The 14,714-nt window shown below is 35.2% G+C and overlaps 1 protein-coding gene and 1 long non-coding RNA gene across 3 annotated transcripts in view; one reads left to right on the top strand and one right to left on the bottom strand.

Annotated features, from left to right (window-relative positions):
• LOC311436460 (putative RNA-binding protein 46) overlaps nt 1-14,714 on the bottom strand; it is a 35,150-nt gene that overhangs the window by 3,078 nt on the left and 17,358 nt on the right. The window contains exons 2-5 of one of the 2 annotated variants that reach the window (XM_084518672.1): nt 14,121-14,286; nt 13,146-13,307; nt 9,590-10,057; nt 8,174-8,956 (exon numbers count right to left, since the gene is read on the bottom strand). In XM_084518672.1, coding sequence (XP_084374798.1) covers nt 8,174-8,956; nt 9,590-10,057; nt 13,146-13,296 — 1,402 coding nt within the window. In that variant the 5' untranslated portion in view covers nt 13,297-13,307; nt 14,121-14,286. The remainder of the gene's footprint in view (nt 1-8,173; nt 8,957-9,589; nt 10,058-13,145; nt 13,308-14,120; nt 14,287-14,714) is intronic. The other variant, XM_084518673.1, reaches the window with a different exon arrangement.
• The window catches only part of LOC311436461, a 38,518-nt gene that overhangs the window by 22,667 nt on the left and 1,137 nt on the right, over nt 1-14,714 (top strand). Inside the window, exon 2 of the long non-coding RNA XR_014692869.1 lies at nt 1,950-2,774. This is a non-coding gene — a long non-coding RNA (uncharacterized lncRNA). The remainder of the gene's footprint in view (nt 1-1,949; nt 2,775-14,714) is intronic.

Here is a 14,714-nt window from a genome sequence, read left to right as displayed (position 1 = left end):
AAAATGCTTTTCCTTGATTCACAGATGTAGTAGTATCTTTACTTTTCTAGTGCTTCTAAATGCTTTCTTCTACCAGAAAATTAACTTCTTAAAGTGTGTCACAGTGCGATGTCACGTGGAATAGCAGGTGCAGGGGAACAAAGGATATTTTATTGTTGAATACACTTATAAAACCTGGCAGATCCCTAAAACTGAGGAAATTTTAATGAAACTTCTTCCCCATAACTCCCAAGTCAGATTCAGCAAGGAGAAACCTCCCAGGACCCAGCCTCTTGCTGCAGAGAGTATTATCTTAAGGACTAGAAAGAGATTCTACCATCTTCCAATGTGCTACATAGGTCTCCATGTGCTGATGGAGTTTCCCTGAATGAAATTTTAAATTGTAAATTCAGGAGACCATTTGCATCAGCACTGGAAGAATGATACACTGCACAGACATCTTGTAACACAGAAACCTTGACACTATATGAACCAAATTGTTAATAACCAGATGGATAGTAGCAAAGCTTACTTAATTGTTATAGGACAGTATAGGATTTATAGTTCTCTCACCAGATTTGTGAAGAAATTTGATTTTTAGGAATGTCTAATCAAGAAAAAAAAGTAACTAACTGCTGTGTAGCCATGCAACAGCCCTTCATAAACCCTGCAACACAGGATTAAGGAGAAGCAGCTTGGACAAAGTCTAAAAGGAAACAAGACACAAAACATTTGTGTCTTGTTCCATAAAGACATCAAAACTGTAGTTCTGTCTCTTCTAACGAGAAAAATAACGTGATGTCCAGTACATTTTTAATAGAGCAGTTTGCTTAAGTCTCATTTTTTGTTTCCCATTACTATATAGGGAATATCACAGAATGAATCACAGACCAGCTCAGGTCGGAAGGGACCTTAGAGATAATATAGTTCCAACCCCCCTGCCATGGGAAGGAATGAATCATCACATCAGTACAGAGCTCTGCCGGAAATTAAGAGAATTTTTTTATTATTATTTTTAAACCTCTTTAAGAAATCAAAACTTAAAAAAATAAAGGAGTTCTCTGGTAAATATAAAGGAGTTGTTTCAAGTTGAGGGACTATATTAACTACAGTCAAGAACCATGTTTTCTTACCCCGGTAATCTAATAATAATTTATTCTGCACAATGTTCCACTGAAATCAGATGGGCTACCTAGAAAATATTGAACATTAGCAAAAAATACCGTTTCTTTCCTAAATGCTTTAGAATCCTAACAGAGAGAGTTTTGAATTGAGTACTTTATTTCTTACACTAAGTGGTCAGGCAGTTGGACTCGACCTTTGTAGGTTCCTTCCAACTGACTATGCTAAGTTCTCATTTTTTGTAGAACATATGAAGTTTTCCATTTTAAATGTTAACTATTTATAAGAAAAACATAACAGAAATAGTAATTTATTTTGCAGATAAACAGTACAAATAAAACTTTAGTTTCTAGATGTTTTGTCTATCTTCGTGTTTTACAAGACATCTGATGTTTTGTTATCAAGAAAGGCAATACTATATTTTTTTTAACTTGCTTAAATAAATGAAGAAGGTCTTCACTTGGACCAAGTATATATAGTTCATGTATTTTTCCATCTAAATTTAGTTTCAGCTGGGGGAGAAGGAGAGGAGAGAGCTGATCTTAATTAAAAAAACTTTAGCTAAATAACAATATAGACTTGCATTTTTGTAAACAAGAATTTGCCAAACATCTGAATTACAATTCAGGTTCTCTCTCTCCAAAATACAGCAGTAAAAACAACACTAATTTTTAAGGAGGCTATCACAACATTCTAAGACTAACAAGATTTTAACAGAGTACTTACTAGTGCACAGTGATGTAATTTCCACCAAAAAACACTATTTTGGGACTATGTAAAACAGAGTCCTGCTATAACATGGATTTGGTACAAGACTATGAAAGCTTTACTCTTTTTACTCATAACAGAAAGAAACTGAAGGGACTATCCTCAGCCTCCAAAATAGATCACGCAAATGAGTAAGATGGGAGAGGAAGATCTACAACTGCAGGGACCTTCCTGAATCTCCATCACTTCCAGACAGGAACATGACTACAGCACACGCAGGAAACCAAACACTGGATGTGTTGGGTTGTTGTTGTTTTTTAATAAATAAATAGAAAATTGATAGTCAGTCACTAACCAAGCAGAGAAGTCACTAGTAAACACAATGGACCTCAGTGCTACAGTTACATCAGAAAAGCTTTTCAGAACTCTTAGATATTAAAGCACCTGTATGTTTACTAAGTATAGGGGTCACAGCTACCTAACGCTGTATTTATGCCTGCACGCACTATTACAGTTGACTCCATTTTGATACGTCCATTCTAAAATAAATGCTTATCTATGCAATTACATTCACCAAACAGAAGCTAGTATTTCACAAGAAAATGTAGTATATAAGAATTTATTTGGATATAATTTAACAAGCAATTATATCCAAATACATTTCTTATACAAAAAAATTAACACAATTAAAATAAAGTCAGTTTAATGTGTAACCTAACAAACAAGTCAAAATTTCCTTATACCAGTGGAGTTCCACCAGCAGTAAGTAAAGCCAGAAATCATTCTTAGAAGAATGTTCTGCTTTTTCAGGCCTCAGATGATTACCTTCACTGAAGAAAGGGAGGTAGAAATTCTCCTGCAACTCAAATCTACACAACTTCAGGTTCTCCTTTACCTGTACTTCAAAGTCATCTGGATGAGCCAAATTGATTCCAGAACCTACAAAGCTGTATTAATGATGCAAGGTACCTGACAGATAAATAATGCCTCTCAACAGACTTTTTTAGTTTCAATTTGGCTCTGCACTATTTCACTGCTGGTCTTGGAGCAGCTTCTGCATTAATTAATGCAGCTATATAGTCTCAAAATTGGAGCTGCCTCATGTCTAGTTAGCCTGAAGGACAGAGTCCAAAAAGGCAGGAGTTGGAAGCGTTACCAACCATGTTTTTCTACATGGGCACCACACTTGACAGGAAAGCGTAACTTGCGAACACCAAGGTGTCATACAACTTCTAGAGACAAACCCACACTGAAACAATGTTCAAAATAACAGAGAAAGTAATCATTTCTTCTACAGGGCGTAGAGTTTTCTTTCTGTTCTGTTCCTTCCCTCTTACCCCTCCCAACCCAAACTGTAAACTGTCACCTTCTTCTGGACCTTCAACATGCAGTCTGGCTCCATATCCCAAAAATGAACACCTAGATATATAGTTTCCATATATTTAAATAAATCACGAACAGAACAAGGAATTAAAAAACTCCAGGCTTATCTAGTAACATTAAAATATAGCTTATTTGTCTTTCACTGAAATCGTGTCTGTCTTATCTGAGAACCATTTTCAAAATATTCAGGTGACACCAAGTGGTAAGTTGTTGTACTGCTATCTATTCAGAACTACTGTATATGGCAACAAGCAAGTACTGTTGATACAGAAATACCTGTTTTTAATAATAGAGCGCTTTATACTAGATACAGGAGATTAGTAAAGATGTCCTTACTATGTGAATATCCTGATTTTATATATCTTGCTTATTGTGTTGATAAAAAAAAAAACCCGCTCTAACATTAAAAAATAACTTTCTACTTGTAGTATAACATTTAGATAAAAATACACTATTTGCAATGACCAACAGAAAAATACTGAAGTTACATAATCAGTATTTTATGATTTTTACAATATTTTTTTTCTCTAAAAACCCTTATTCCTGCGGTTTCGGTTCTCCTTTTTCTTCTCTTGACTATATACAAGGTACACCCAAAATGTTCATGAAAAACAGACTGAGTATTCTCCAAACTCTACCGGGTGCATAACATGGTTGATAAAAATATATGTGTGTGTATATATATATATATATATATATATATATAATATATATATATATAATATATATATATATATATTGTTTTGACATTCAACTTAAGTTGATCAAAACGTGAATGTTTACATAAAAAGAACTGTTTGTGTAAAAATGTGATCTTAGATCACCAGATGATCTCAAACAATAATACACCAATTCAGAGGAACAGAGACCTTTCTGAATCTACAAGGTCCTTCTACATACCCCAAGACTTACACATGGTAAGAGAGAAATATCAATAAATCCTCTTTTCTCATGGAGATTACCTGTACTCTATGTGCAGCACTGCAGCATCATGAAAAGTGTTTTCTGAAAACTGAGAAGTGCAGATTTACTTTGGTTGCCCCTCAATACTCTGCATTACGTAGCAACACCAGTAGTATATGCCTTTTTTTTTTTTTTCCTCCTGTATTCTAGCAGGTTTCCAGGGATGGCATACCTACCCCATACCAGCTTTGAGGTGTTGACCAACCACAAGCTGCTGTTTTGCTTTTGTACTTACTGCTACTGTACAGAGTTAAGATGTTGACATTATTTCTGACACCATGTAACCTCAGAGATGTCACCTGGGGAGTGGGGCTGCACACCTCAAAAGGAAAGAGTTGCAGTAAGCTATTAAAACACTATCTACTCTGCAGAACATCTACAGCTTTCTTTAAAAAGCTCAGTGCCAGTCTACGCACAAAAAATAAATATATCCAAAGTAAGTCCAATTCATCTCCTTATCAACAGAAGAAATAACAAGATGCATCTTGTTGAAATTTTGTCTACCTTTGCAAGAAACAGGACTAGCTAAGACTGTCTTCTTCGGCTTTAAGAATTAAGAAACTTTGTCAAATCACGTATTTTTGCTTTAAGAAGCAATGTATGAGGAGTTACAAAACAAAACTTAATACATCTTGAAGTGTACCAAGTAAACCAAAACAAGGCGTAAGGAAAAAATGATTAGGGGAAGCCTGCCTTTACCAACAGTTTGCCTATCAACACCAAACAAAATATATAGCTGCAAAGTTTGTGACTGCTCAGCACAAATGATAGCACAAGGAACCTGAAATTCAATCCTTTTGCATAAAGGTCAGAAAGACAGTCTTCAACTTAATGCACCCTTCAAACCTTAATGAAAGTCATTATGGGGCAAAAAAACAAAAAAAAACAAAACAAAAAAAAAAACCACGACAAAACCTTGACTCTGCCTTTCAAACACACAAAAAAAGACAACTACTGAAACAGCAAACAAAATAAGTACAGATATTCTCTTAACTTTTACAGTCACAATTCCTTTTTTCTTCCTGAAATAAGGCAAAAATTATGTTCTGCTGCTACCTCTTATACCTTCTGGAAAACTCATACTCTTGCCCCACTGTTTGGATAGTCTCTGGACTTCAGCATGGCACAGATTACTAAGAAGACTTTTTCATTCTGGTTTCCAACAGCTTTTCTCCATGTATTCTATTTTCAAATTCTCTCAGAGCAGCCCTTTCTCATTCACCTTAATCTACTTACATGACTTTTAAAAGAAACAAACTATAAACATTACAGAAAATTAAGCAGGCAACACCTTTATGTTCCTGTAAGAAAATTACTTACCAGCTGGAATTATTCTGGGTCATCTTTGCATACTTATATTTATAGCAAGTTGCTTCCGAGATGAAGTACACAGAGACTTTTCTCAAAATCATTGCTACGTACAAGCACACATACCCATGCAGCATCATTTAACATGTCAGACCATATGACAGACACTTCACTGAGTAAGAGGGATCTTCTGTCCCATCCAGCAACAGGTATTTGTTTCAACAGAGTATATTAACTTAGAATAAAAACTTCTGTAGATTAGATGGGGGGAAATACAGAAAAACAAAACACTATTTCTGCAGTCCTTAAAGCTATGTTTTGGTATTACAATGTGAAACACCAAACAGAGGTTTTTAAATCAACATGAAAAAGGTGTGTCTTTCAGAATTCAGCCACACTTGCTCTGAAAGAAGGCTGTGAATGCTTTGTGCTGAACCAAATCCTCAGAAAAGAGGATGCACAGAGACAACAGAAGAATAAAGAACATTCAGAGTTCAAAGATAACAACACAGCATTACCAGACCAAGCCATTAGGTGGCTTTTAAAAATCCAAACCTGGGATTTGGGAATTCTGGTAAAAACTCATATCACTTGCAGTGCACATAGAACCCTGAAATGTTACAAAGCTTTAAAATACTGATAGTTTAAATTCACTTTAAAACATTTTCCCTTATAGAGCTTACAACTATAATTGAAGATAAAAAGCTCAACACACACTTCATTTTTATTTTTATTTTTTTTTTTAAACTTGTTGCATTCTGGATTTGATATCAGCTGTGGATAGGCATTCTCAGTTTAAAATTCTCTCTTATAGAATTCTCTCTTATACTCCTCTGAGAAAGAATCACCAAAACAATTTCAAGCACACCTTTTTATAATGGTAGCTTTAAGCCACAAAATGGGCAGATATGCACGGCCAGATATGCAGGGAAACAAAGCACAGAATGGAGAATGCTGTCTTGAAGCATTTCTTAGGAAATGAAGTGTCACTAACACAGGAGCACACTTAACCTTGTGGTTATCATTTTTTCCCCTAAAAATTTAGGGTTACTGGACCAAAATTATTAAGTGAAGCCATTATAATAAACGCTTCTTTATCTAATCTCATTTATCCTCCCTTCGTATCTAAAAAAGAATCAAACCAAAAAATTATAACCAGCAGCAGAAGATACTTTGAGAAGAGAAAGCAGTAAGCCATACATAATTTTACTTTTTTTAAAAAAAAAAAAAAAAAAAAACAATTATTCAATGTGGATGCATTTCTGAGCGCTGGATGCATGCACAGCTAATCAGAAATGACTATTAGCTGCATTGTGCAATCTTACCATGCCGCTATCTAGAGCTGCACAATCCAGCATCACCAAGCCCGATGCCTCAGACACTGCCTGTAAGGAATTTTGTGCCTTTCAACCTGCAAGCTCATGCCTCAGGAGGCTGACATTCTAACACGTTTTTCCTAAAACTAGAAAGTGTAAAAACCACTGTGGTCTCTTTAATATACTGAAATAAAAGTAACAGAAGTACAAACTGCCTGAAATTCCTAGATATTAGATAAGGCTTGTAGGTAACATGCCTATGGCCACTCCAAAACCCGAACTATGCCTTGGCCCAAACAACTCTTGCTTTGCCCCTCTTTTAAATGGTAATAAAAGCTACCTAAAAGTCTTTTACATAGAATAGGACAATGAACTAGTTTGTGTTAGCTGAACAGCCTATCATCTCCAATATAATTCTTCACGGAAAGAAAGGAAGCCTCTGGCTCTAGAAATAACTAGAAATATTTTTTAATGACAGAAAAATATTCCTGTTGCTGCACAAAAGTCTAGCAAGAATTCATTTCACAATACAGCACCTACAGATCTAGGCATGCTGAAAGAAAGCATGGTACTGATACACAAGAATATTACTGAGCAGATCAGAGAAGTCAAGTGACGGTTCATAATACCTGCAAACCTATAAAGGTCAGTCCTATCTCATCTTGAAATACACCAGGATGAAAAAGGAAGGGAAGAGAAAGTACATTTGCTGATAAGAGCAGATGGAATAAATTACACAAAGTTTCATCTGGAAATACATATTTTTAAAGCATATGGTATGTCTGTGTAACAGCCTTCAAATCCATTTACAAAAGGGCCGAAATTCTGATTTCATTTTGAATGTTTTATCAGCTGAGGGCTGCTACAACTACTAATGAAATGACATGGCACTAGAAATCAGTTCTGTGTTTTGGATGCTACAGCACAGTATTACAGAATTGAAAAATACTGGACAGGAACCAGATGTCAAACATTACATTTTATATTATTTTCGTATTTTGACTTCAAACAGAAGGAGGGATAATGGACTGTCAGAAATGCAATAATTTGCTTTCTCAGTTACAAGAAGAACAGATATCATAGGTTTTTATATTAGAACTTCTACTTTCTAGCAGCCACATTCTAATTTTAAGAAATAAATACAAATGAAGATGCTAAACTTCGAAAGAATTAAGAATAACTGTATCTCAGTTTTCTCCCTTTTTTGGTTTAGAAAAAATAATTAAAAAGCACGTTTCACTTCAAGAACCCTCCAATGATACCATTATAGTGCTGAAAATGTCTATAGAGAGCAATGCAAAAAGAGCTTTCCAAAACTATACACAAAGAACAATGTTGAAGTTAACTTTTTTAGCTTTGTTTCTTAAGAACTATTTAAAAGCATTTATGCTTACCTAGATGCAGAAGTGTCAACTGTGCTGCCAATTCCTTCGCATCTTCTAATGTTGTACAGAGTTTGTCTGGCATGAAGTAACTCTGGGAACCATATGCAATACTAGGAACAAGTACCTTGTACACCAAAAGTATTTTTCCATCCTGACTCGTGGTTGAATACAGGTAGTATTCTGGTGGTACCCAGTTATTTTTATAGCAAAAATAATCCAGGTGCATTACTGCAGAACTGAAGTGACTAGATTTTAAGGAATACATGCTAATTGGAGTAAGCTTTGTTCCTGGAAGAAATGGGTACGTACACCTTTCAACTTCAGGGGGGCTTGGACTGTGCTGCCCATTAAGACGAACTGAAAGGTTTGCTTGTTTCCATGCAGATTTTTGATGACCATCCTCTTTGCTGGGAAACCCTAAGAGATTTTCAGAACAGGGACTTATCTGATCATTAAAATGTTGCTTCCAAGTACTTTCTTTGTTAATTGGCTTTGCCAGTGTTACCTCAATACTAGCTCCATCAATGCACCTCCCATTCATTACAGACATGGCAGCAACTGCATCCTCTCGGTTGAAAAAATGAACAAAAGCATAGTCTCTCAGCTTCTTCACACGTTCAACCACTCCTGGCTTGAACTTGTTGAATTCAGCTTTAATCGTGTCTTCCGTAGTAGAGAGCATTAAATTTCTTACATACAACACTTTGACTCTCTGCATTGTTTCTTCATCAACTTCTTTCTCTGGGTCTGCCCAATCTACTTGAATAGTATGACCCCAGAGCTGGAACGTTCCTACAGCAAAGAAGCATTACATCAATAAGAAAGACGCAAAGGAAAACAAAGCCATTCTTATAGATTACCTCTCTAAGAAGCAAATAAATATGATGCACACCACCAGAAACAGACGGTTCTGTTGTCTGCCACTTAAGCAAAATTTGTAAAATGTTACTACCTGAAATAATTAAAGAAAATAATCACAACAAATGATTCTCTACAAAAATATTAAAGACCTGCTTCCAACCATCTTTAAAATATGAAATATCAGTAACGTCATTCATACCTCTCAATGAAAACAAGGGACACAATTTGAGCTCAGCTTTGAAAGAACACCTGTGCAGAGACTAGTACATGCAAATGAAGACTGGATGCTTGCCCAAGCCAATATCTATCTTGTAAATTGCAGTAACTTGTGTTAATAAAACGCTTTTTTTTTGTTCTCAGAACTGCTTAAAACTTCACTTATTTTAAAAAATGATTCATAAACAAAAACTGTTTTAGCTGAAAAGCACTACTACAGTTTTGTAACTCTCAAAGTACAATAAATCAAAGAGAAAAGAGATTACTATTCACCTCCCCCCCCCAAAAAAAAAAAAGAGTTACGTATTCTGCTACCCCAGAATTTGATTTAATTAAAAAGAGGTTTACCTGGGATTAGCCTCCTTCTAGCCATTGCAGCTGCTCTGTGAGACTCATATTCTACGAAAGCAAAGCCACGATTTTTAGTTTTGTCAGTGGCATTTGGATAAACGATGACATCCACCACTCCTTCTGTAACTTTTTTCATTTCATTCAGTATTTCTTGTTTCTTCTTTTCTTTTGGAATAGCTCCAATAAATAGTCTGCAGTTGTCCAAGCTGACGCAGACACCAATAAACTTCCCTGGACGAATTTCGTAGTTGTTAAGAATCTTGATGGCTAGCTGGGCTTCCTCTTTAGCAGTGTACATTACAAAAGCATAGCCTCGATTCTCACCACTGAATTCCATCATCAGCCTAAACTCGTAGATCTTCCCAGCTCTCTCGAAAATAGGAACCAATTCATCTTCATACATATCACGAGGAATCTTACCCACAAAAACTTCACATCCACGAGGTGGTGGAGGACCTTCCCAACCTTAAAATAAATTGTCCAACAGAAACCTTAGTACAAATGCCAGACAGGCACACCTCCACACACAATCTGGGGTTGGGAGTTATTTACTTACTATCAGTCTCTGTTTAAAACTGGTATATTCTCATCTTATGTATTTATGTTTAAATACAAACTGTACACATAGGGCAATAGTCCTTTCTTTCCTTTTTTTGCTGTTTTTCTAAATTCTTTTTCAATTTCTTTCACTTGAAGTTGGATGACAAGCCACTGAAACTAACATTATTTAAAACACTGACAAGCTTGTTGTCAGAGTCTACATTTCAATCATTTTTTGCCCCTTAAAACTATGTGTTACTTATTAGTACAACTGATATGAGGTAACTCAATTGCTAGAGGAAGAACTTGTTTTACTTTCTACATTTAACATTTTACAATTTTAAACATTTCATCACACTTCTTGCCCACATTTTAAGAAGTTTTCGGAAGTCCCCAGAGCTTTTTGTCCCCCCTCAATACCACTCAAAAGGTCCAACATCTTGGTTTCACCATCTCCATTCATCCACTAAAACAAGAAATCCCTAAGGATGGTAGGATATGAAACCATCCTTTTTTTCAGTTCCCAAGAACACTGAATATTCTTCCTCCTAAAATGGATCAGTTTTCACATGCTGGAATTGGATGCTAAGGGGCGAAAAAAAGTAAAATCCACAGAACAGATCCATGCATCTTGTCCTTATGCCAAGCACATTGATGTATAATAAAGACTGTATCTCTGCCATACATGCCACGTTCATACATGTTCAACAGATAATCTAAAAAATGAGTATACGCTTTTAAAAATGCGGAGTAATGGTCCGTAATGATGTCATTTATTTTCCCAAAATCTGTATTAAAAAAAAAAAATGGCTCATTTTTATTTTTTTAAGTTAGGCAAATAAATTAGAAAAGAGTTTCAACTCAGACAAATCATTCAATCATAACTAGTATATTTTTGAAGGCTTTGACAAGAAAGGTTCTCTACAGAAGAGAAAGCAAGGGGTACAAAACTGTTAGAAAAAAAAATTGGTAACTAAGTATGAGTATGAAATGACAAAGCATAAGGAAGCAAAGGAAAATATGACAGTTATCAAGTTACAACAAGAAAAATAATTAAATGTTTCACTTTGGCTTGAATTTCACGATCACCTAAATATGATTTATTCTGTAATTAACTTACATTTTTTCCCTCACATACGTATCACCAAAGGGCAAGTAATTTACTCCTGAATTTAATTTTTATTTTTTTTAAATAGAACCACTAGGAAATTTTTGCTTTCTTGCAGATTAAGTTTATAAACTGTACACTAATTACACATATAAGAATATTATGTTTGCAGCAATCTAAGCAGAGGAACAAACAAAGTAATTAAAATTGTTTTGTTTTTTCAAAAACATTTTTCTGATATACTTTCCTCAAGTGACAAGAACCTTGCTACTGACAGTGAAGGTGACGAAAAATTAAAAATAATTAATAAATCAGGTTTTATGGTTAATTTAGAGCCAGATCAACTGCTTGCTCTGGATAATATGACAGCCAAACAAACAGCATGGTAACAGAAAAACGAAGCTATGTCTCCTTCAACAGCAACATAAGCTTATATGAACTATGTCATAAACAATCAAGATTCACAAAAAAATTGCAAATAGTAATTGTAGTTTCTCAGAAACCATCTCAAACATCCAAGTCTCACTTGTCCTAGAAAAACGTTCACAGTTATTTAGGGCAACTTCCAGCCTAAGCAAATAAGAAAATACATGAAGACCCGAAGTAGACAAATAATTAATGTCAGTGAACAGATCTATGGAAAATATCTTGTCCAACAGATCTCATTTCAGGAAAGATTAACAAAGTCCATTAATAAACATACTTTTTACCAAAGGAATACACCTAATATTCTGTAACATTCTAATTAAAATTGTAATTTTACATTACACAATGTTTTCATTATGAGAAAAAAATATATTTATATATTAGCATAGAAACAGGCTGAATTCTCAGAAAGCAGCCAGCAAAGCTCTGCAGTTCTGTATTCAGGGCCATTTTCAAAAGAATTTCATTTGGCTCTCTTCTTCTATTTTACCAATGCTGATAAAAGTGGGCAGGTAATTTTAGTCAGGAAAAGCTTCTAAAGAGCAATCATTTTGATACAGCTGTCTGTTAAACTCCATGTAGGAATGAGCAGTAGAGCTCAGGCTTACAAACATGACTTAAAGCCATGGGATCACAGCTCACTAGGGAGAATGATCCAAAACAGCAGCACGAAGAATCTACCATCTTTCTGCTTGTGTAAATGCATAATCTGTCTCAAAAAGAAGAGTTACAGCCACAACTTATGGCAAAATTATTATATATAGGTAACTGACAGTATTGTTAGAGAGAATGGCAGGTACTAAATATCTTATCAGGAAAACTCAGAAAAACTATTTCAGACTAGAAAAAAAGCCTGAATTCAGCATGAAAGATGTTAACCATTTTAACAAACTAAGGGTAGAGTAGACAAACCCATCTTCCATGGCTCTCAAAATCAAAGCCAGATACTTTTCTGAAAATGCATTTTTGGGAAAAAAAAAAAAAAAAAAAAAAAAAAGTCATCAGGCTCAACACAGCAGCAACAAAGGAGAAAGTAAATACCCAAGAAGTTGAAACTACATGATTTAGAAACCACCTCTTTTCTTAAAACCTTCTCAAGAACACATAAAAGAGAATAAAAAACACAATGATGTTTTGGTAAAAGAAAACAAAACCATGTGTTCTAACTCTTGAATACAAGAACAATGAAAAAAATGTAATTAAGAAAGACACCTAATGAACTATTCCTCCTTCTGTATTTAAGTTTCTTCAGTCAAAATGAAAACAACAAAAATCATTCGAGTTTTATCCATTTATTTCATAAGCTTTCAGCATTTCCAGCACAAAACATTAGTTTCACGCATCCCCATAATCATGCCAGTTGCATGCCCTTGCAAGGTCTTTAAACAAAAACACTCTTCATGAGTTCTACTCAAAACTAAGGGTATTGCTATTCTTAAACAAAAACCTCAACTTTGTGATCTCAAATGAAATGCTTACCTGGTGGAGGACCACCAAATTTTCTTTGCCCATTTTCTTGAACCATGCTGTATCCAGTCTTCTCCATCAGGGCCAGTAAGGCCGCCTCATTCTGAGTACTACTTCTGGTTTTGCCACATCCATTCGTTGCAGCTGTATTTTCCTCATGCATATCTGCAACAGCTTCAACAGAATATCACAGATACTTCAGGTCAGGTAAGTCTAAGCTGTTGCCTGTATACAGAAACTACCAAAGCACGGAAAAACACAACTCATGCTACATTTGGCTATTTAATGTGACTTTACTTAGCGTAAGACTGCAATCCTACATGCAATTACTATCATCTACATACTTGTTTTCAAAACACTGTTCCGTAGCTGTAATAATCTTCAACTTGAAGCAGCAATTATACATTCTGTTTTTTGTTTTTTTTATACAAATGGTATCACGACTATTTTCTAGGTATGCTGTCCTTCAAGTTACAATAATGAATTCTTTCATAAAGCTTGTTATCACAGTTGTATAGAGACCTAAACGCTACTCAAAGGGACAAATTCCTCTCTCTTATTACTCTATTTTATGGAAGTACCAATGATTTTAAAACTGGATTTGAGTCCAAAAAAAAGACTTCAGAAATGCACTAAGTCCATGCCTAATTAATGTAGAGAATTCAAAGAATTCAGGAACAGAAATAATTTAATTAAAACCAATATATAATAAAACTTGGCAGAACTGTCTGTCAAAACTAAGAAGCTGAGATAATTCCACCCCAGGGTCCTTATTTTCATGCCTTTATCCATTTTCACATCAAAACTGAAAAAGGTTTATCAATATCAAGCTTTTATCAAAAGACTTGTTGCTGCCATGACCGCTATTTCCCAGCGTGCCAAGATATCCTACAACAGCTTTAAGTTTCTGTTATCTAGGTCACAGGAAACTAATCACACCCAGAAAACCACACAGTAATTAAGAACTTTACTAGTCACACTACTCACAAAAGTCTGACTTCAAAGTCAGATTTTTTCCACTGACTTTCTCTCCTTGCCCTGTTTTTTCTTCTTTTCCCAAGATTTTATGCCGTAAGGTCCACTATACTTAGCCAATTTTCTTCAACACTTCAATCCCTGGTCCGTGGTCCGTCCACGTGGTATGTCCCTCATTCTCCAAAAGACATGCAGCCAAAAAAAAAAAAAATCACCATGAGAAACATCAACTACAACTGTTTGTTCTTTAATGCCCTTTATATTTTTATCTTGCTTTGTCTTCAAGAAATTGAAGCTTCACTAAGTAACATCCTGAAGAATTCTCCACTCCACCCCCACCATGAAAAACAGCTAATACCAGGCTTGATTTCACAAAAAACGTCTCGTCAAACCACAATTATCTGCTGAACAATGAAGTTTCCTTCATTGGACCTAGTTAAGATCTTCACTAGGAAAGTATATGGAAAGCAGAGAATAAAGGGAACTAAACCACAAAGAGTAAGCGTTTATGTGCCTGTCTCTTCGTTGGACTTCCCATCACTCAAGGTCCCAAGAAACAAATTAGCTCACGTGCTGCACCAAACTTGAATTAATTCCATTGCTGCA

Source organism: Aythya ferina (genome assembly GCF_964211825.1).
Source record: "Aythya ferina genome assembly, chromosome: 4".
In the NCBI taxonomy this organism is placed as follows: domain Eukaryota; kingdom Metazoa; phylum Chordata; class Aves; order Anseriformes; family Anatidae; genus Aythya; species Aythya ferina.
The sequence above is the reverse complement of the archived record's forward strand: the minus strand, read 5'-3'. Positions and strand labels throughout refer to the sequence as shown.